The 20,865-nt window shown below is 40.0% G+C and overlaps 2 protein-coding genes across 11 annotated transcripts in view; one reads left to right on the forward strand and one right to left on the reverse strand.

Annotated features, from left to right (window-relative positions):
- The window catches only part of WDFY3 (WD repeat and FYVE domain containing 3), a 182,291-nt gene extending 163,675 nt beyond the window's left edge, over positions 1–18,616 (forward strand). For all 10 annotated transcript variants that reach the window (XM_075034811.1, XM_075034840.1, XM_075034833.1 and 7 more), the window contains 14 exons: positions 724–830; positions 1,620–1,773; positions 4,280–4,371; positions 4,706–4,918; positions 8,842–8,989; positions 10,055–10,209; positions 10,655–10,813; positions 11,683–11,862; positions 12,977–13,159; positions 14,035–14,131; positions 15,147–15,476; positions 16,573–16,684; positions 17,044–17,241; positions 17,899–18,616. In XM_075034811.1, the coding sequence (XP_074890912.1) occupies positions 724–830; positions 1,620–1,773; positions 4,280–4,371; positions 4,706–4,918; positions 8,842–8,989; positions 10,055–10,209; positions 10,655–10,813; positions 11,683–11,862; positions 12,977–13,159; positions 14,035–14,131; positions 15,147–15,476; positions 16,573–16,684; positions 17,044–17,241; positions 17,899–18,019 (2,249 nt within the window). In that variant the 3' untranslated portion in view covers positions 18,020–18,616. The remainder of the gene's footprint in view (positions 1–723; positions 831–1,619; positions 1,774–4,279; positions 4,372–4,705; positions 4,919–8,841; positions 8,990–10,054; positions 10,210–10,654; positions 10,814–11,682; positions 11,863–12,976; positions 13,160–14,034; positions 14,132–15,146; positions 15,477–16,572; positions 16,685–17,043; positions 17,242–17,898) is intronic.
- The window catches only part of PPM1K (protein phosphatase, Mg2+/Mn2+ dependent 1K), a 33,567-nt gene continuing 29,943 nt past the window's right edge, over positions 17,242–20,865 (reverse strand). Inside the window, exon 7 of the mRNA XM_075034904.1 lies at positions 17,242–17,357. Coding sequence (XP_074891005.1) covers positions 17,286–17,357 — 72 coding nt within the window. The 3' untranslated portion in view covers positions 17,242–17,285. The remainder of the gene's footprint in view (positions 17,358–20,865) is intronic.

Here is a 20,865-nt window from a genome sequence, read left to right on the forward strand (position 1 = left end):
CACAGAATAAGATGCAAATAAGTTACGTATTCTTGAATTTAGAGCTTCCTTATATATTGAAAATAAAACTTGCGTGTTTGGCAAGGCAACTATTATATGATACGTTTCTTCTTGTGTGTTTTTATTGAAGACACAAGCCTGTTTAACTACTGCGGTGCTGTTCTGTATCAAACAACAGCAGGTGGCAAAGACATTCATTTCTAGAAATGAGTCAGTATGTTCTAAGTGTATTTATGCAGACTTTTTGCTAGGAAATTAAAGAAAGTAAAAGCTGTACAAAATCTGTAGCCAACAATTGTGAGACATATTTCTGCCCAAGCCTCTAATTCCACAGTAACCAATAAGACTAAAAGTTTAAAAAAAAAACCAAAACAAAACCAAAAAAACCCAACAAAACCAAAAGTTTCTTCAGCAGAAATCACCATAGCTGAGCTGCAACACTTCAGTTGGTTAAAATAAAAAATGACTAACCTTTCAGTATTGCTCTGCAGAAGGCCATTGAATTAGGGCTACTGGACTGCAGCCAAAACTCAAGTGGTGTCCGTGACAAAACATAAAGCTTTCAGATTCTTGAGAATGAAAATTACACATTTGAATTTTAAATGTGTCCAAGGTCACCCAGTAATTAAAATGCAGCACTAATTAATTTTTTTTCAGTTAGTACTGATTCTGTCACCGAACTGCTTTATTTGTTCTATGTTTATGATTTTTAATCTTCTGCAGGGGAAACCCCAGCTTATCACTATGGGACCCACTATTCATCAGCCATGATAGTGGCTTCCTATCTTGTCCGGATGGAGCCTTTTACTCAGATATTCTTACGGTTACAGGTAAGAATTACATCACCTCACTTTTTGTTTCTTGCCTGCTGCACATTTGAGACCTAAGTGACAAATACAATCAATTGGCTTTGTTTTCATCAAATATGGTAGAAGAAATATTTTTAGCAGAGTTGTTATTGCCTGGGAGGTTTTTGATGTATCTTTGTAAAAGACATAATGGAATTCACTTTTTTCTAGTAGTTTGAACATTTTTCTAAGTGTATGCAGAACAAAATATCAGCAGACAAAAACCAAAGCAAGTTTTATTGTGAAAAATGCTTTGCTCATCATGCTTTATTTGTCTGTTGTTGAAAGGCTCATATGCCAGTTGTTTAGTTCTGTGCTGGAGGTGTTGAAAGATTGTTATTTTAAACCAATATATCTATCCAAAGAGCCATTTTAGTACTGAGTGTTAAAATAAACATTTGCAGAGCCTGGAATTGTTTGCCAGTTTGATGGGTAATGGGGTTTGTAACATTACATGTCAAATATTTTCCCAGACAGAAGCCATTAGGCAAAAAGATTTGTGTTTCTCTGGAAGAGACTAAAGTTTGAAATAGGACTGGATGACTGTCGTCTTAAAATTCTGTATATCTGTATCTCAGTGCTTTATGTTTACTATTACTGTGTATCAAAAAGTAATGCAGCTGTTTAAATCCATTGTGTTAGAGAAAGAAACATGCTATGCTCTGTAGTGTGCCTCTTTTAGGCAGAGGATGTTCTGATTTGCCTTCTTGGCAAAATCTGCTGTGCTGAGAGATACTCTGATGCTGACATGCTTCTCACTGTGTCCCACAGGGTGGTCACTTTGACCTGGCTGACCGAATGTTTCACAGCGTACGGGAGGCTTGGTATTCAGCGTCTAAGCACAATATGGCAGATGTGAAGGAGCTCATCCCGGAGTTCTTCTACCTCCCCGAGTTCCTGCTCAATTCCAACAATTTTGACCTAGGTAGGCAGGAGGAGCTTGATTGCAGTGGTACGGGTGCGAGAGCAGTGCCAGACAGTGCAGCATGAGAAAAGTGTTTCATAGTATGGGCAGAAAAAGATCTGTTTAACTGCATGAGAAAATGATAGATGACTTGCATGTTCTGATATGAAAGCATAAGCAGGACTAATTCTGGTATTTCCTGATACTACATGTTTATTCAATATTATATTTGAAAGTCTGAATGATTCAGAACTCATTGTTTCATTGAGAAGAGTGTGGCAGGAATTCTTATTTCTTCTGTGATACGTCAGATTTACTTTTTTAGATTTATCAGACTTAAGATATTTTCTCAAGCAGTGAGTGTTCATTTTAAGCAGTTAATGCAAACTTTTTTCTTAGAATCACTGAACAAGACACTGAAATACCCAAAAAGGATTTTTGTTTGGAGTAGTGTGGTTTAGTTGATTTTTGTTTTTTACCAGTTCAAAACACACAGATAATCAGGTTTTACTTGGAGTTTCTCCGATTTGCATTTTAATCCATGCAACTTGCTATTCCATGACAGTGTTTGCCATCTTTTTTTGCATTTTTTTTTAAGCTTTGCAAAATCTGTTTGACAGTCTTCATTTTTAGGACTTCCTCTTAAAGTATTCCTAAAGGTTTTGTTGAAATGTTGCAGTTAGCTTTTGTGAGAGTGATTATTCAACAGGAGTCAAATTTCAGACCTATTGGCCATAGGAGATACATGTTCCTTAGTATGTCTGTCACTCTTAACAGTGGCATTAAGCTCTTATTTTCTGAGCTCTGTGCTGTGAATCTAATAGCAATAATAAAGGTTAGTCAAGTCATAGGTTTTAATGGCCTCAAATCCTTTATTCAAAATGTATCGTAAAAGATTGGAAGCACAACCTTACAAAAACAAAAGCAAAACCAAAAGAAGACCCTGCAAAACGTCTCCCAAGTGTATTTCAGAGTACAGCCATTACTGGAAAAATGTTGAGGTCTTGTCCACTTAGCTTTGTATCTGATAATTTTTGACTGCGACCATCAGAGTCCTAGAAATTCTTATTGAGCATTTGGAACAATAGTAGAAAAGGTTTTGTTATGAACAACTGTCAAACACCATGTGATATTTTTGATTGTGTTAATTTGTACGAATCCCGCTCCCCTTCCCCTCAGATAAAGAGAGAAGATGATTCAAAGTCTGGTGATGCAAGCAATGTTTCTGTTGGAGCAATGTACTTAGTACTTGTGTACCCCCATAAACTTGGAAATTTGTTGATGTTCCTCTGAGCTAATAGGAAGCATGGAACTGTCTCTTGGCAACAAACGACAAAACAAGAATATAATTTGGAAGTTGTAACAAATACATTTTTAGTAATGGTAACGTCCCACCATTTAATGTTCAGAGTGGGAAGGGGACTGTCTGGGATGCAGATGAATGTATGTGGCCAGACCATGCCCAGGCGAATCACCAATGTCCTTAGGTGTGAAGCTTGTGGGGGATAGCAGTTAGCTCTTCACTGTTATGAAATGAATATTTAGCCTGTACTTCTGTGATGTGTAGCCATTCTCATGGATAAAACAATAATTCCATTCCTTGATACAGAACGGTACGGATAAGAAAATAAATCCTGGGATGAAATACTGTTCCACCAAGGCTTCTCAGTACAGTTTGCTGTTACACTGTCTTGTACTGGGATTTATTTTCTTCAGAATACACTCAGTTGACATGCCATTGCTATATACATACTAAACAGATGCCAAATACAGGAAATTATGTCTTCTTTTAAATTGGGGCTAGCACATTTATTTCAGTGTTCCTCATAGAATAAGAACAAGGAAGTTGAAAAGAGATAAGGAGATGAACCTTGCTGTGCTGATTCCTCTGGGTGCAAAATGGAGCGCTGCTGTGGTAGCAGGGTTGTCTGCTTAGGTGCAAGCTATACTGATATAACAAGATTCTGGTTGTGCAGTGATTGCGGAAGCCTATTTTACTGGCTGTTGTTTTCATTAACTTTCATGCACTGCAGTGGGCCTTTCCCATGACAGGGAAAGAAAAGCAGAAATTTACTTAAATAGAAGCATAAAGGCAAAATAATCACATTCCAAGAGCACTTGATGGGGAAACATAAAAGTTTTGAGTTCAGACTGTACATTATGAAGTTGTGAAGACTGAGGAGGAGTAATCTGATCAATGGCTCTAGCTAGAAGGGTAATGTTTGTTTTGAAGAGCATATGCTGAAACACTATCATCATCTTCAAAAGTCCTAGCAAGGAATATCTGAATTCTTCGTCCTGCAAGCAATCTTACATGAACAACTGAGGCAGAATTTTTCATGTTTTATTGCCTGATTTTTAAAAATGATACCATACTTTAAAGAAAAGAATGATATTGCTTGCTTTATAAAGGAAAGGTGTTAGAATTTGATTTTTTTATATATTATAATTTTTTGTCACCATTGCTGTTGCAGTGCAGTTTCAGTGCTTGTCTCCAAATTTTTCTTTCTTTTTTTTTTTTTGATAGGTTGCAAACAAAATGGCACTAAACTCGGCGATGTAATACTCCCCCCATGGGCAAAAGGAGATCCTCGTGAATTTATCAGGGTTCATCGTGAGGTAATTTGCATTTTAATAGTGACAAAAGAAAACATCAGTTGGGACTTTGTACAGCATATTAATCTAAGCTCGGTCCATGCAGTCACCACTACTAGCCAGTCCATGAGTTCTGGGTTGATGGCTAATTGTTGCAAAGATTTGTAGAACCAGTGTTTCCTCCCCTTCCTTTTTGGCTAGGGAGTATTTTGAGGCAAGAGTTCCTTCAATGAAAAGCTTTATCAAAACATAACAAGAATATGTCAAAGTATATTCTGCATTTTTCTTTGTGGCAGGTATAGCAGACTCAACTGATGACCGGTATACATAGTTTTAATGCATGCCCTTTGAATTTCAGGCTCTGGAATGTGACTTTGTGAGTGCACATCTGCATGAGTGGATTGACTTGATCTTTGGCTATAAACAGCAAGGTCCTGCAGCAGTAGAAGCTGTAAATGTCTTTCACCATCTCTTCTATGAGGGGCAAGTGGACATATATAACATCAATGATCCATTAAAAGAGACAGCTACCATAGGATTCATTAATAACTTTGGACAGATACCAAAGCAGGTATACCCTTTGTAGAATTCTTATTTGCCAGATGGTACTCAAATTGAAATGTGTTAATATAGAACAGGAAAGTCTTTTAGGAGTAAAAATTCCTGGGAGTGTTTTTCCATAAATACTCTTGCAGTGGTGTGAAATCCTTTACATTTCCATCATAAATGCAACGAAGGTCAACTCTGGGCTTTGCTTGTGAGATTAGAAGTGTCTTTTTTTCCCCTTTGCACCCTTAAAATAAAGGCAAAATAAATTATGGTTCAACTGTAAAAATCGGCATCAGAAAAAAAATAATGTATGTTCCTGCTGCAAAGTCAGAGGGGAGCAGTGAAAGTGCAGCTTTGAAGTAATGCCTAGTGTTCAGGTATTTTAAGTTATCCTGTAATGAAATAATTTCTATAATAACTTATGCTTTCTCCTTTTTTTTACACCAGTCTCATGGCATTCTGCAGGGCTTGGGCACATGTTTTATTTGAAGAATCTGTTGAAAAAAACCTCAAAATTTAAATTAAGAAGATTGACTCTTGTGGGACAGCTATAGTTAAGGAGCTATATAGACACATTTTTGGTGCAGCTTTAAAGTTTGTGTTCTCTTTAAGAGATTACATTAAATTATTAAATGGAATATTAAATCTAAAGTTTTACTGTGTGGGTTTTTAGTTTTGCAAGGGGGTTAAGGTTTTTTTTTTTCTCTCTCTCTCTCTCTCTCTCTCAAGCATTTCTTTAGGGGTTTTTTGCTGTCCAGTGGAACTTTTAAATGTCATAGGTGAATTTTTCCAATCCTAGGTATAGTAGAAACACAGATACCTTCAGCAATTCACTAGGAACCTAACCCATGTGTTGGGGACTCTAGACTACAGCAGCACATAATGTTTCTGGACAGTCAGAGGGTATTTCCTGTGGGGACCCACTAACAGCTCTCTGTCTCTTATTGCTTGGAAGGAAGGCTAAGAACTGCTCATCTATCCTCTTGTTGCAAAAAGGAGTGGTTTAGACCACTTAAAGAATCACCTTCAAGGGTATTAGCAAAAATGATTTAATAGGAATTTATAAAAGTGCAACTTCACAGAATGTGATGGCAAGGTTCACTCTATTACTTAATACACAGATGAAACATACAAAGGAAAATTAAGTTAGAATCAAACTAAAATGATGTATACAGAGACCGAAGACACAGTAGGGTAGAAGAGAAACATACAAAGGAAAATCAAGTGAGAATTGATTTTTCGTGATTTGTACAGAGATCAGGAATGTAAAAAGGTCGGGGAGACCCTCCTGTTGAGTCACAAGTTTTGGAGAAGACCCCCTTGCTTTCTAAACTCCTGTTGGAGTCTAGGTGCAGCTGGATCAAGTCCTAGTCCCAGACTTGGTCAACGGTTTATATCTAAAGGGAATATGAGTATAATAGCAGCCTGAGATTCATTCACAGTTGAATAAAGTTCACGACAGTAACCTGTGTATAGGTTTGATAAGCAATATTTGTAATATACTTGCTATAGAATATTCAGGTTAGTACACACAGACATGCAGAAAGACACTAAGAGATATACATAAGCAAGTAAAAGAAGTAAGCCTGTTAAAAAATTCCCCTGAAGTTCAGTAAAAATAGTCACATCAAATGCTTCGGCATCTTTCTCAATGGGCAAAGGGTTGAGCCTCAAGGAGTGAAGAGTATCAGCCCAAGTCTTGTTGGTTTTCAGTGACAGACCTCTGATCTTTGCAAACTGAAGAGTTTGCGAGCTCCGAGAGGTGTCCCACTCAGAAGGAGATGCTGGTCGCAGCCTGCTGTGGTCCAGGAGAGATCAAAGGGTCTCACTTAGTACCGTTGTTTATAGGTTTGGGAGATGACTGGCTTTAGTCATCAGCAAATTCTTGGGATTCCAGTTGTGGTGGTACTGTTTCGCATGAGTTACAATTCAGATAAGGAAGGCTCCAAGGCTGTTGGAGAATGACTTAAGATTCAGATAGGGGGTGCTCCAAGGCTGTCAGGAGAGGACTGAGATATGTCCCAAGGTTGTCAGGAAATTACTAATTATCCCTACTCCCGTCCCCAGCCTCCGCCAGGCAACAGGAGTCCTTGATACAATGCAGCTCCTTGTCTTAGCCATGCAAGAGTTCCTGGTATAGTCAAGGGACGCTTAACCACCCAACTCATTATGCTTATGCTAAGGCCTAGCAAGACTTCCTGAGTTCATAGATCAGCCCAGAGAGGGGGAAGAAATGCACACACGTCTCTGTGGCTGCTTTTCTCCTTTTCCTTTCTTACGCTGTCTCAGTAATCTAAATATGTAGTGGCTGTGGGGTTTTCTTCTCTTAAGTAATAATCAATCACTGCGTTGTGATGATAATCAGACACGGCCCAGCTAAAGCCAGATGAACAGATAAAGACTGGGGCTGAGAGCAGGGAAATGGAAGAGCGTTGCAGCTGAGTCCAAGGATCTCCCTGAATCTTCAAATGCCTGTTAGGCATGTTTAGGTATAGGTACAAACCTATGATGATCTCATCATCTCTACCAGAAATTGCATGATGCTTTGCTAGAGCAAATAGGCAGACAGCAATAAACTTGGGGAAATCAGAACTCCTTCCTTAAGTCATTTTTGATGGTGAGTGTTCTTGCAGCACATTTCTGTGTAATTGTAGAGTTTTGCTATGACCCGCTGTGACTTTCCACAGGGGATCTAGGGCAAGCTATCTCAGTGATGTGGCTGCTGTGCACTTTTTCACTCCTTTGCTGCATGGATGTGTAACATGAGGACTACATCTTCTTTATCCCATCTCTTCCACCACTGTTTCCCGTTTTAAAAAGCTGTGCTGCAGAACATTCCAGAGCTGGTACTGCATTTGGAAGAGGGCTCTTGCAAACTCTGCAAGGGTCCTGAGAAGCCACAGCCTGGGGGGGCAGAGCAGAATGAACAAGCAAGAGAAACAGTCGCTCAAAGGAGAAAAGAAGGGGTGGGTTTCTTGCTGGAACTGGCATTTTTTGAGATCAGTTGTCCATGTGGACACTGTATGATGTGCCTTCTCTCTCTATCTTCTCACAGCGCAGCCAGACGGGAGGCATGCTGTAGTTCAGGGAGAGCTGTGGTACCTAGGCCTGTTGTTACCCTTTGTACCCAGAGTGTAGATGTGAGCTGTAGAAATGTGTGTGCATGCTCATAGCTCAGCTACCTCAGGCTTATGCATGTTCCCTCTGTTATGGATAGGCCAACAGGTAACACATCTCGAAGGGCTGTAAGGAAAAAATAACTTTCGGCCTTGGAATTTCAGTTCTCCTTTCAGTGCTGTAATAGCCTCTCTGTGAAAGAGTAATTGAAATCTTACAAAATAGCACTCAATGTTTATATTTGTCATTTACATATTATAATACATAGCATCTACCATCCAAGATGATGTTTATTATGAATTTATCATATGACAAAGCTAGTGTGTATCATTGATGATCATGGCTTATTAGAAGCAATGATCAGCTTGTTTAACACTGAGATACCAGGAAAGGTCACTGAAGCAGTAAAATGGAAATTGAGTCACTCATAATGAAAATCTAGGCAGAAGATGATCAGGTGCTAAGATGCGTTTCTTGTGCATGATTATCATATGCGATCCAATTACATGCCCACCTATGCTGTTACTCTGTTCTTTGATAGCCTGGCCACCTCCAATTTTTGCTTGCTTCACTTCAACTGCTTTTGCAGCTGGAGGAAGCTTTAAAAATACTTTGCTCATTATGTCCTTGTTGGATTTTGTATTACTTGTTGAAGTCTTACTGAAATGGTTGTCGTAACTTATTAGTGAATACTGAGAACAGTTAAGTAACATTTTCTGAGCTGCAGAACTTGTAGAAGGTAAATTGGACGTACTGATGATCTTTTTAAGCTTGTGTTCTTGTAAACCTGTAATTTTTGATGATAATTAATTTCTTGATGAATTTCAGCTCTTTAAAAAACCACACCCACCAAAGCGTGTTAGAAGCCGACTGAATGGGGAGGCTGTGGGAACCTCTGTGCCCCCTGGTTCCACAAGTGACAAGATTTTTTTCCATCATTTGGACAACCTGCGGCCATCTCTTGCCCCAGTGAAAGGTAAACTGCAAAACCGTGGTAATTATTCCTGTTTCTTTGCCAGAGCATTCAGAGTTTCAGCAAGATCGTCCTTTTCCATGTTTTGCTTAGTTCTAATGTTACTAATGGGTGTACTTCTGTGAGAAAAACAAATTTAAAATATCCTAATGCTGTAGAGATTACAGCATTATGTTCTTGGCTATCTTAAAGTATGCTTGGGAAGCACCAAATCTGTGCCAGTTTAACATAACTTTTTTAAAATAGGGGGATAAAATTGGGCCCAAGCACCTCTTTAAAGTTTTAATTTAATAAACAGTATTCAGGGTACATTGCTTCTGGGCCTGCGATAGCCTCAATTTTTGTGGTTTTTGTAGCAGAAGGATTCTTTATCACAGTGCCAAGAAATACTGAGAAATGTTGGCAGGATGGGTGGTGTTGGTAGCTGCGCTGAGATGAAAAAAGGTGGGGTTTGACTTCATATTTGACATTGGACTGAACAAAAAGTTAATTGTCTGTGAGGCAGGCAAATGCTATACAGTGATTTCTTAACTAGTTGATTAAATGAATCTGTGCCTGCCTGCTGTAAAGAGAGAAGGATGTACTAATACACAGGACATAGCAGGGCTGCACTCTAAGACAGGAAATTGGAAAGCACTAATCTGTATTTGTAAAGCTTGGGGGAAAACAGGTAGAACACCACGGGCTGTAGTCAGGAATGTAGCCTCTGGGAATGCTTAGCCAAGATGTTGGAATCTGTACCAAAAACTTATTTTTACTTGTGCCAGAAATGGTGCACAACCACTTTTAATGACCACAGACATCTTGTCTGAAGAACACCTTGTACAGCATCACAGGTAGGATCAGAGCTATCTGTGATCCTCAGAGTGTTCTCACCACTACTGATGGTGCTTAGCACTGCATTTTTTAGGAATGTAGCAAAAGTTGCCATCGTTGCAGTTGAAACAAAGATTTGTATAACATAGCCAATACAGATATCCTGCTTTTGCAGAGCATCAGGTATTTAATGGGATGAGATAGTATTTGTCTGTGCTAGCAGTAAAACGTAACCCCATCTTCTTTTTTTAGAGCTCAAGGAGCCTGTGGGACAGATCGTGTGTACTGATAAGGGCATTCTGGCAGTAGAACAGAATAAGGTTCTCATCCCACCTACATGGAATAAAACTTTTGCCTGGGGCTACGCAGACCTCAGCTGTAGACTGGGTACCTATGAGTCAGACAAGGTTTGTAATCTGAGATTTGTTTCAGTGCTGAATGTACCAAAAGCAATTAGTACTCAGTAGTGAAAAAATCTAACAATGGAGATTTATTTCACATGTGAATGAAATAAGCTTGTACTGCGTATGTTTTATTGCTCCCTATCTGGTGGGCTTCATCAGAATGCTGGCAGAATGACATAAACCAATTAATAATAATTTTTTACCAGGTCTGCAAAACATGAATGAATTAAATCTGTGCAGTTAAAGCTCATCTCTCATGTTCTCTTGGGAGGCGTCTTATGGCAGAGGCTGGAGTTGCTTCTGTTTGAGGAAAAACTGCATAAGGGGGTAGCAGCGATATCTTAGTTACTTTAATGGTCCAGCGTGCAGGGTAGCACTCAGGTTTTTATTTTTAACCTACCAAACACTAATCCTTCAAGTAATTCTTCTTTGTTTTCTTTATTTTTAGGCAGTAATTGTTTATGAATGTTTGTCAGAATGGGGTCAGATACTGTGTGCCATTTGCCCCAACCCCAAACTAGTTATCACTGGAGGAACAAGCACAGCGGTGTGTGTGTGGGAAATGGGCATTTCCAAAGAAAAAGCTAAAGCCCTCACACTGAAACAGGTAAAATACAATAAAGATGCCTTTTACATAAATTATGTTTCAAGATCAAAGGAATTATGAAAGGGGTTTTGCTCACATAGTAAGCTTTGAAACCATGAGTCCAGCAGACCTTTGGAGAACTGAGTTGTCAAGGTACTGATCTGCATTGAAAGTGGGCAAAATGCATCTTTAAAATTGCATCGTTTTTAAGGATAGTTGATTACCAGGAGTTTTTTGGAGAGATGGGGAATTTGGTGGCGATGTTAACAAAATTATTCAGGTATGTTTTGTGAAATCATCTGCTTTATTGTAGTGTTGTATGTAAACAGACTCCTGTTCCAGGGGTTAGGTGAAGCCTAAAATGTAAAAGCGGGGTCTAATACAAGTAGATGTTTGTAATTTTTGCCTCCTTGCAATTGACTTTGCCTTTTTGGTTGGAGCTCTTTCTTGTCTCTTTTATCTTTTCTCAAACATCAACAGAAGTTTATATAGAAGCCATTTTATATTTACAAAGAATTTGTTTTCAGAATGTAATTTCAGGTGCAGCCTGGAACACACACTGACCCTATAAATAGGCTACTGATGCAGATGGAGGATGCAGAATGGGTTGGAAATTCATTCTGGGGTTGTTTTTTTCAGTAGAAGGCTATATAACATTAGACCCTTGAAATATGGTTTTGTGAGAGTACTTTTTAAATGGAAAAAATATTGCTCCTACCATTTTCAATTATGAAAATAGTTGCCAACTGGAAACTTGTAAGTCAGTTGGATCTTCTGATAGGATATTCATGTTTACAATATCTGAATCTTTTCAGATAAGTGGGTTTAATATAGTAATTTTTGTGCTCTCTCCTGATAGCAGCTTGTTCCTCCTGACTTTTGTTTTGCAGGCATTACTGGGTCATACTGACACTGTCACATGCTTAACAGCATCACTAGCTTATCACATAATTGTGAGTGGATCACGGGATCGCACCTGCATCATCTGGGATTTGAATAAACTCTCTTTTCTAACACAGCTTCGAGGTCACAGGGCTCCAGTTTCAGCACTCTGTATAAATGAATTAACGGTAAGAACCAAACACTGTTCACCAGTGTGCAGTGGGAACAGTAGCAAGAGTCAGAAATCATTAAACTGAAGAAAAACAAACTAGGCTCTTCTGTTAGTTTGGCAAAACTTGTATAACTCATCTGAAAATGACTTAGCTGGTTTAGGGCATAATTTGCATCTTTTGTCCAGAGATGCATGTGGGTTTATTCCATGCAGAGCAGCTCGAGCTCAGAAGGGTTCATTAACAGTGCTGGCAGCAGTATAGCTAGTGTGGTGTTCAGAGTGGGTTGTCAAACCTGCCATAGGAGCTAACAAACGATTTGGTATGTGACCTTGGTTGACTTCTGTTCTTTTACGCTTATTTTAAAGGAAGCAGAAGATAACCTTGCATGAAGCTGCAGTGACAATTGTAGTGGAAACAGACATATCCTAAAAGCTTGTCTTCCTGGTGGTCCTATAAGTTACAGGTTGCCATTTATCCAGCTCCCATGCATGTCAAAGAATTTGCCTGAGTTGAAACTTTATGTAGCTCGTCCATCAGGGCTGGATGGACCATGCTGCAACTGGAGCAGATGTAGTGGTAGAAATCAAGACAAAATGGGGCTGTAATGCAAGGAGGGGGTAGCAAGACGCACAGTTTATTAGCTGCTAGTAGTCTGATGGTTGTAGTGTTGCCAGTGTTCTAGACTGCAGCTCCCGTTTCCCCTCTGCACTAGTTTGAACCATCTCTTGCTCTTTTCCCAATAAGGAAGCAAATGAAATTTAAGGTGATTACATGTTTGTGAAAAAGACTGGAGTCAGCATGAGCGGAGACTTTGAAATCTGAAGGGAAAGTACTGCAAATACGCTGTTCGATTGTTATGCTTTGAAAACTGGAGGAATTGGTCTACTCATTGTATGCTTTAAATACAACAAATAGGTTGCTATTAAGTCTAGTTTTCTATGTACGATTTTAAAAAAGTGCGTATCGTCCTAAAGATTTGTTAGGTGGCCAAACTCAGCTTGAATAGAACATCCTGAAAAGTGCCAGCCTTGATGGCTGAACTTGGCTTAAAAATGAGCCTGGTTTATATTTTTGCTGAAGAAAACCTGAGACTTTTATTGAAATACGAAGGTGCTATTTGTCTTTGCAGGGGGATATTGTATCATGTGCTGGCACTTACATCCATGTATGGAGCATTAATGGCAGCCCTACCGCAAGCGTAAACACTTTCACTGGCCGAAGCCAGCAAATAATGTGTTGCTTTGTGTCAGAGATGAATGAGTGGGATACCCAGAATGTCATAGTAACGGGACATTCAGATGGAGTTGTCCGGGTGAGTACCAGGAGTCACTGCTTGGAAAAATAAGTTTACACCTTAGTAGTAGTAGTAGTTGTTACAGAAGTCATGTTTATCCAACACACAGTGTCTTGGCCGGTACCAAAAGCAGTCCTGCTATACCTGGTTGCTCTACCTGAACAATTAGTGTTGCAGGAAGGAAGGAGTCCAGGCTGGGTAGACGATGCAGACTGTTTTTGGTGCTGGAACCAGCTGTGCCATTTCTGCACAGGGTGGTGCACTGTATCCTGTCCACAAGTTAGATGGACATTGAAGATTCATGGAAAACTTTTTGTGAGCTGACATTCCTATGCAGTCTTTCAGTTTTCTTTCTCCTTTTTGATGCACCTGTTGTGATGTGGTAACTAGCAATAATCAGCAGCATACATTTTCCTTCCTGCTCTATTTTGGTCACTTTTTGGTCGCTAGAGATTGTAGTTTTTGATCACCATTTTTGTTCTACACACCTTGAGACAATTCATTTTGCTGCCTAGAAAGAAAAGAGGAACTTAGTGGCATCTCTGATCGCTGCAAGTCTAACCTGATTTTCAGTACTTTGCTGTGTGCAGTCCTGGGTCTGCCTTAACCAGAGTCTGCTGGTCAGGTTGCTATGTGGAGCGGATTTTTTTATTTGAACAGCTAAGGTGTTAAATAACAGCACAAGACTTGTTCGCTTGTGATTCAGGCATGAACACAGATGTGCTCTTATAGTATCTAGCCCCCGAAAACAGGGCTTAGTATGGAGATGTAACCTACCTCTTGTGCTACTAGTGCAAACGCACAGTTCTAATAAGCCATCTTAACTCTAGAAGTAGCTCAGAAGAAAGCTAAGAGTTCAGTATGTGCACTTTGCTTATCCCCTGTCCCTTCAGTTCTGGCGGATGGAGTTCTTGCAAGTACCAGAAACACCAGCTCCAGAGCCTGTGGAGATGCTGGAAATGCAAGAGGATTGTCAAGAAGCACAAATAGGTATGTCTCCTGACAAGTGTTTTGTATTTGCCTTTTATGTGATCTTTACTACATGTAGGTTAAAATCCTATGGTTATACAGTGCAGAATGGACGATGGAGACTTTGTCTCAAAAGACAGTAGACATCCAGTGGGCATAATAAATAGAGTATCTGAGTTCTTTGCTCACCACCTTGCTTATGGTAGTTTCATACTGCTGTGAGTAAGAAAAAGTCATGGCCATTATAGCTTTTTTTTTTTTTTTTTTTTTCTGTGAAGACTGAACTTTTCTGTGTGTAGTTGTTTCTGCTATCGGTGAACACAAATGTTATAACATAACAGAAGAATTAAATCTACTGATGGAACAGCATGCTGTTTAGATAGGCAATGCTGGACATATCATTTTCTCTGGTCAGAAGATTTTGTTCCGTGCTTGATGGGTATTTCTTTTAGCCATCTCATCTTCCTCTTGCCCTCTTCATATTGAAGATATGATCTGGATTTGGATCTGGATCGCATGAGACTCATTAGTAATTATTATATAAATACAGGTCTTTTTTTTTTCGGTGTCACTAGGAACATAAATATCTTCAGCAGTTGCTTTTTTGTATTAACAAAACCTGTTATTAGCAAATCTGCATTGTGTTTCTCAGTCAGCCGGAGTTTCAGCATAGCTGACTGTGCTTACTTGTGTAAGTTTTGCTGAAAGGCAGCAAGATTTGGTTTTGCTAACTTGAACATTTTTGAAAATTTTACTCATGTCTATCCTAGCCTCCCCCAGATGGACTATCATAGGAAATAGCTTCAGCTAAGGAGTGCTGTTTTCTGACAGGCCAGTGCAAAAAAGATGAATAGTGTGATTCCTGGCAGGAGCTGAATGTTTGCAAAAGCTTTGAGATGCCTGCATGCAGTTCCCCTCTAGTCATGCTGTGGTGGTACCTATTGGGTTGTAGGTAGTGCAACAGCAGAACAGGGAAAAAGCTTAGGTTATAAGCAGCCTTGCTAACAACGTCTTCTCTCCTGTTGGGTGAATCCAGGGCAGGAAGCCCACGAAGAGGACAGCAGTGAATCCGAGGCAGATGATCCATGCATAGGCCAGGACATAAAACTGCAGGAGAGCCAGAGTCAACCAAGCAGCACCAGCCACAGGCCTAGGTCATCGTCAAACAGAGCAGCAGCAGCATGGTCAGCAGACAGCGGCTCTGATGACTCCAGGCGTTGGTCAGACCAGCTCAGCTTGGATGAGAAAGATGGCTTTATCTTTGTGAATTATTCTGAGGGACAAGCAAAAATGCATCCCCATGCTCAGGTTAACCACCCACACCCTAGCTATGCTGAAGCACGGCACTACAGCAAGCTTAAACCAGGTAAAAGAAATTGGGCACGCTTCCTCTGTCAGATAAATGTGCTGTCAGCACTGACCCATAAGGCAGTGTCTCTCTGTCTGTGCAGCTTTGAGCAGGGTTGGCTGATAAATTCCAAAATGGTCAGCAAAGAGAAAAATTTGTGTGCAAACATTGCATGTTGTTCAAGCTTTTCCTGAGAAGCTGTGGTCAATTTACCCTGGCCAGCAGCTAACCCGCTGACTCGCCATCACCACCACAACCCCCTGCAGCAGGATGGTGGAGAGAATAGAAGGAACAAAAGCAAGGGAACTCACGAGTCAAGATAAGGATAGTCTAATAAGGGAAGGAAAGAGGAAGACAAAACAAGTGATGCAAGGGCAATCACTCGCCACCTCCCATAAGCAGAATGATGACCAGCCAGTCTCTGAGCAAATGGCTGCCTTCCCGCAAAACCCCTCCTCTCAGTTTTATTGCTGAGCATGGTGTTACATGGTGTGGAATAACCCTTCAGTCAGTTTGAGTCAGCTGTCCAGTTTGTGTCCCCACCCAACTTACTGCGCACATCCAAACTCCTGATGGGGTTTGGGGTGCAAAGCAGAGTGGGGAAAAAGAGAAAACATTGACGCTCTGCAAGTACTGCTGAACAACAGCCAAAACACTGGTATGTCATCAAAACTGTTTTAGTCACATACCCAAAATGAGCATTTATGAAGAAAATTAATGACAGTTGGAAATCTGAGTCTTGACTTTAAAAATAAAATTAAATAATTAAAATAAAATAAAAATAAAAAAATGAAGCTATCCCAGCCCTGTCAGGCTTTCGTACAGGGTTTCCCTGTGTATGTCACCATGCTCTGCAGCTCCCACTTACAGTGGGACTTACAGAAATTGGAGGCTCCGTGCCTTGTTTTGTATCCTCTCCTTTCTTACATGCATTGGGGAGTAGTTGAAAAATGAGTTTTCCCTGAGTGAAACTTGAGTCATAGAAAGTTATCCTGGGTGGGGAGATTTTTTTCTTTCTACGAAGTCACACATACAGATATGTTGGGGGAGAAGGGAACAAAAATGAGAATGAGCAAATTTGCTTTTTCCCCTCCTATTTCCCACTCATTTCTAGGATACAGATGGGAGCGTCAGTTGGTGTTTAGAAGCAAACTAACTATGCACACGGCATTTGATCGCAAAGACAATGCACATCCAGCAGAAATCACTGCACTCGGCATCTCTAAGTGAGTAGCTCACAAGCGATTGCTTAAAACATTTTTTTACAATGTTGTCAGTGGGAAGTGGTACAAACCAGCTATTGTTCTTTGCATAATGCTGTTTGTGGTCCTTCTGTGTAGGGCAGCCTTGTTCAAGGACTGAGTTTAAAAAAAATCATAAAATAAGTAGACTCACTCAGCTGCACTATGTTACCTAGAGTGTTGTTATAGCTCCGTTTCTCAGTCAGACCAGGCTAATTTGCGCATTAGTTACTATGCCGGTAGTTTTAACGTATTACGTATTCTGACACGTAAAATTGGTCATCAATGTCTGCACGTTACTGTGCCAGAGTTGTTGCAGGAATGCTTTTGCTTTTTTCTTGCAGGGATCACAGCAGAATTCTTATTGGGGATGGTCGAGGCAGAGTATTCAGCTGGTCCGTAAGTGATCAGCCTGGCCGATCTGCAGCTGATCACTGGGTGAAGGACGAGGGGGGAGACAGCTGTTCGGGCTGTGCAGTCCGCTTTTCACTCACTGAGAGGCGTCACCATTGCAGGAACTGTGGACAGCTGTTCTGCCAGAAGTAAGTCAGCCAACAGTCTCTTTTGGGCTCTTCCATACAGAATTTTAAGCTGAGTAAAGCTGTTGCATACTGCAGAACTCTGCTGAAAGACTGAGCTTTCCTTTGCCAAAACAGAACTGATGGAAGAAAAAGCATCAAAACTCTCAAAACTTCCAGGGAAGAATTAGAAAAGACAGACCAGCCCCTTTATAAAATCAGTTAGCAAGACAGGTACCAAGAGGGAATGAAATCTGCTTGCAGCTTTGAAAACCTCCCTGTCGCCCATCTGGGAAAAACTCTATAGACAAATGAACTTAGCAAAGAAATTAAAAAAAAAGGCAAAAAAACCCCAAACAAATGAATAAACACCCCCCCCCCCAAACTTCTTTTGCAGCAACTAGTTGTTCTTGTCAGTCTACAAGTAGCTATACTTTGAGTCTAAACTGGTGACAACAGCTGTTTTTAAGTTACCTCTCGCACAGAGTCATTGCACTGATTCTGTAGTGATCATGCAAGTTAAATTCTGCTTCTGCCACACTGCACTTTATTTCTTTGTCAAGATAAGTTTGGACAGTTTTCTGGTATTTGAAGTCATGATGATAATTTCCATACCTGGATAGAAAATAGCCAGGTTGGGAGAAGACCTGTGTTCACAGTGATGTTTGTTTTCCTCTACAGGTGCAGTAGGTTTCAGTCTGAAATCAAGCGTCTGAAGATTTCATCACCAGTCAGAGTCTGCCAGAACTGCTTCTACAACCTGCAGCATGAGCGGGGTTCAGAGGAGGGGCCCAGAAATTGATGGGGTTCTGGCAAATGGAGACCCCATCCAGCCCCGCCATCACTCCAAGAACTAGTGAGAGTATCACGCAGTGATTGGAAGGGATTAGAATATTGTCTGTTTACACTTAAGTTTATACTGAGTTTTAAGCACTAAAAGTTAAAAAGGGATCATTGAATTGGTTTGCGTTGACAGAAGGTAAATGAGGCTAACAGCATAATTAAGTGAAGAGCAAAGCCCAGGAAGACATAATTAATAACCACAAATCCAATAGAACTGTCAACCCCTAAACCTATGTTGACGTGGCTATCAAGAAAGTCCTCACTTATCCTAAACACCCGTTCTTGTCTTGTTTTTGTAGATCTAGTCATCTTTATCTGGGGGAGGGGGAGGGGAAGGCTTTTTAGAAGATAGTTGTAAATCTGCCTTCTTCGCAAGCAACTGTGTATATTGTAAATAGGTGTAACGGCCTTTTTATCTAAATATGAACTTAACTGCCTGTTACATGGGACTTCAGATTAACCACTATACTTTGTGTGGCATCTTTATCTCATCTATCAATTTAAATATGAATGTTTAAAAAAAAAAAAAAAAAAAACAACAACAAAAACCAGAAAACTCGAAGGCATTATGCGTATTTCTGTTAAAAATCCAGTCTGTGCATGTTTGTTCTTTCAGTTGCCCACAGTATCTTAATTTAAGTAAGGCTATTCATAGAATTACATGGATTTTTTCAAAAGAAAACATTTTTGAGAATAGGACTTGGAGTATTTTATTCTAGCTGTAAGATAACCAGGAACTAAATTGTACACTTGTGTTGCATTTTATACCAAACTATTTACCACCTCAGTGTTGTTCATATTTAATAAGGCCTCTTTTATACATGTCAGAGCTACAGTTTTGTTAATTACTTAATGTTCATTAGCAGCTGATTCATGCAGTGCAAGAACCAGCTTTTACCTTCTTTAGTCAATAGCAATTGGCTTGCATATAGGTACAGAATGAATTCCTTGTGCATAGAATTTAACCGCTGTTGTCCTGTAGCTTGTTCGCAAAAAAACTTTTGGAACAATAGGCATTGCTCTAAAACAGGGTGATATTAGTCATGTCAGAAATGCTTCTAAGAGCTATCTTTGTGTTTCAGCACATGGCATCAACTTGAGGACAGCAGTAGATTTCCATTATGGTTTTTAAGTTCCAATATGAATTTAATTGCAGTATTTTTTTACTACTCTGTCATTTATTTTGCACTACATGTGGAATGAAGTAGAGACACTGGGATTGGAACATGTGCATCGGATAGGCCCATGGACTTAATTTCTGAATGAGGTCTTGCCAGTGGGTTTTGGGGGGGTGGGGTGGGGGGCGGGCAGGGGGCAGGCTGGTGTTTGGTTTGGTTTTGTTTTTTAACGTATGTGTATATATTTTGTAAATGGGTGACAAACTGATCTAGATCTAGGTATATTCACAATGGATTCTTTTAAATAGCAGTAAGGATATGACGCAAACCAACAGAAGACAAGTGGTCCTGCTTTTGCTTTGCTAGTACTTCTGTAAGTGTCTTCACTCGAGACGATGAGATTATCCTTCACTTAGAATGATTTGGGCAGACTCTGGCCCTGGGACAGCAGATGGTTAAAACTGGCACTGTCATCAGAATTGCACCATCAAAAATGTCAGAGCCTCTGTGGTGGTGTGAGCTTCTTCCAGAAGGTCTTTGGCACTGCGAGGGCACACCTGTCTTCTCTTGATTTGAGCTTCTAGCAGTGAATAATTTGTTAATACTGACCACTTACTACTTACCCTGGTATCACATGTTTATGCACTGAAGGTTAAATATGTATTTTGATACATGTTTGTTTATTATATATGTGCTGGTCTGTAAAATGAGATATATTCCTGTTTTGGTATGTATACTAGGTCCCCAAATGAACAGAAAGGCTTTTCTAGAGCCCTTGCACACTGTTGAGTAAATGCAGGTTTGTTGAGATTAGCTGACCCAAATTTGGATCCAAAGAGTGATGATCAAATAGCCGTGCTGCATGGCTACCCTGACAGATTTGTCCCTAAAAACAAGAAGAGGTCCTCAGTAAGCATGTGCAGAGCACTGGAATTTCTGTGTTCAGCTGTTCTCTCTAACGTTGCCTTCACCCTTCCCAAAATGATGCGAAACCAGCATAATTCAGAAGACAGGCTAGTGGCCTTAACGTTTTCAGTTTGAAGAAAAGGCTCTTTTAACAACTTTTAAATGTCTTTGAGTCCACAGAGTTTTCTTCCCCTTGCCTCCAGATTTCAAATCAAAACCAAATTTAAGGAAGTCTTCTTTTCTATGGACTGGAACTTGCACAGCCATATAATTAAACCCTAATAAAAACAAGGTTTATGACAATAACACTGACATAATCTAAACACTAAAGCAAACAGTTGGCATATAGTACTAATGTGGGGTCATGAAGATAGTGAGCCGTCAGTAAAGAGGTAGTTGACTGTGTTCAGCTACATCAGCACGTTGTACGGGTGTTGTTCTATGCTTCTGATGTTTGGCAGCTTACTGAAAAAATCAAGGTCATTATTCTTTACAAATTCTGTAGTGCAGAGGTTAGTCCCAATTTACATTTTGCAAACAAATCACCACAGCCCTCTGACTTAATTCTTCGGTTGCGCTGTTCCAAAAACCACTTTCTTGCTTGTAGGAGGTGGAGGGGAAAGAAACACACCTGCTCATATTTTCTCTGGCAGCTGGTGCTGTGGGCAACTGTTTTGACTACTTGGGAGTGGGGTTTTTTTTCCATTTCTTTCAAGCTTCTAATGCAAATTCTTGCTTTGTTTTCCATGTAAAAATCTGTTGAGCAAAAATATACTCATGT

The sequence above is a fragment of the Buteo buteo genome, chromosome 1, assembly GCF_964188355.1.
Source record: "Buteo buteo chromosome 1, bButBut1.hap1.1, whole genome shotgun sequence".
Lineage (NCBI taxonomy): Eukaryota > Metazoa > Chordata > Aves > Accipitriformes > Accipitridae > Buteo > Buteo buteo.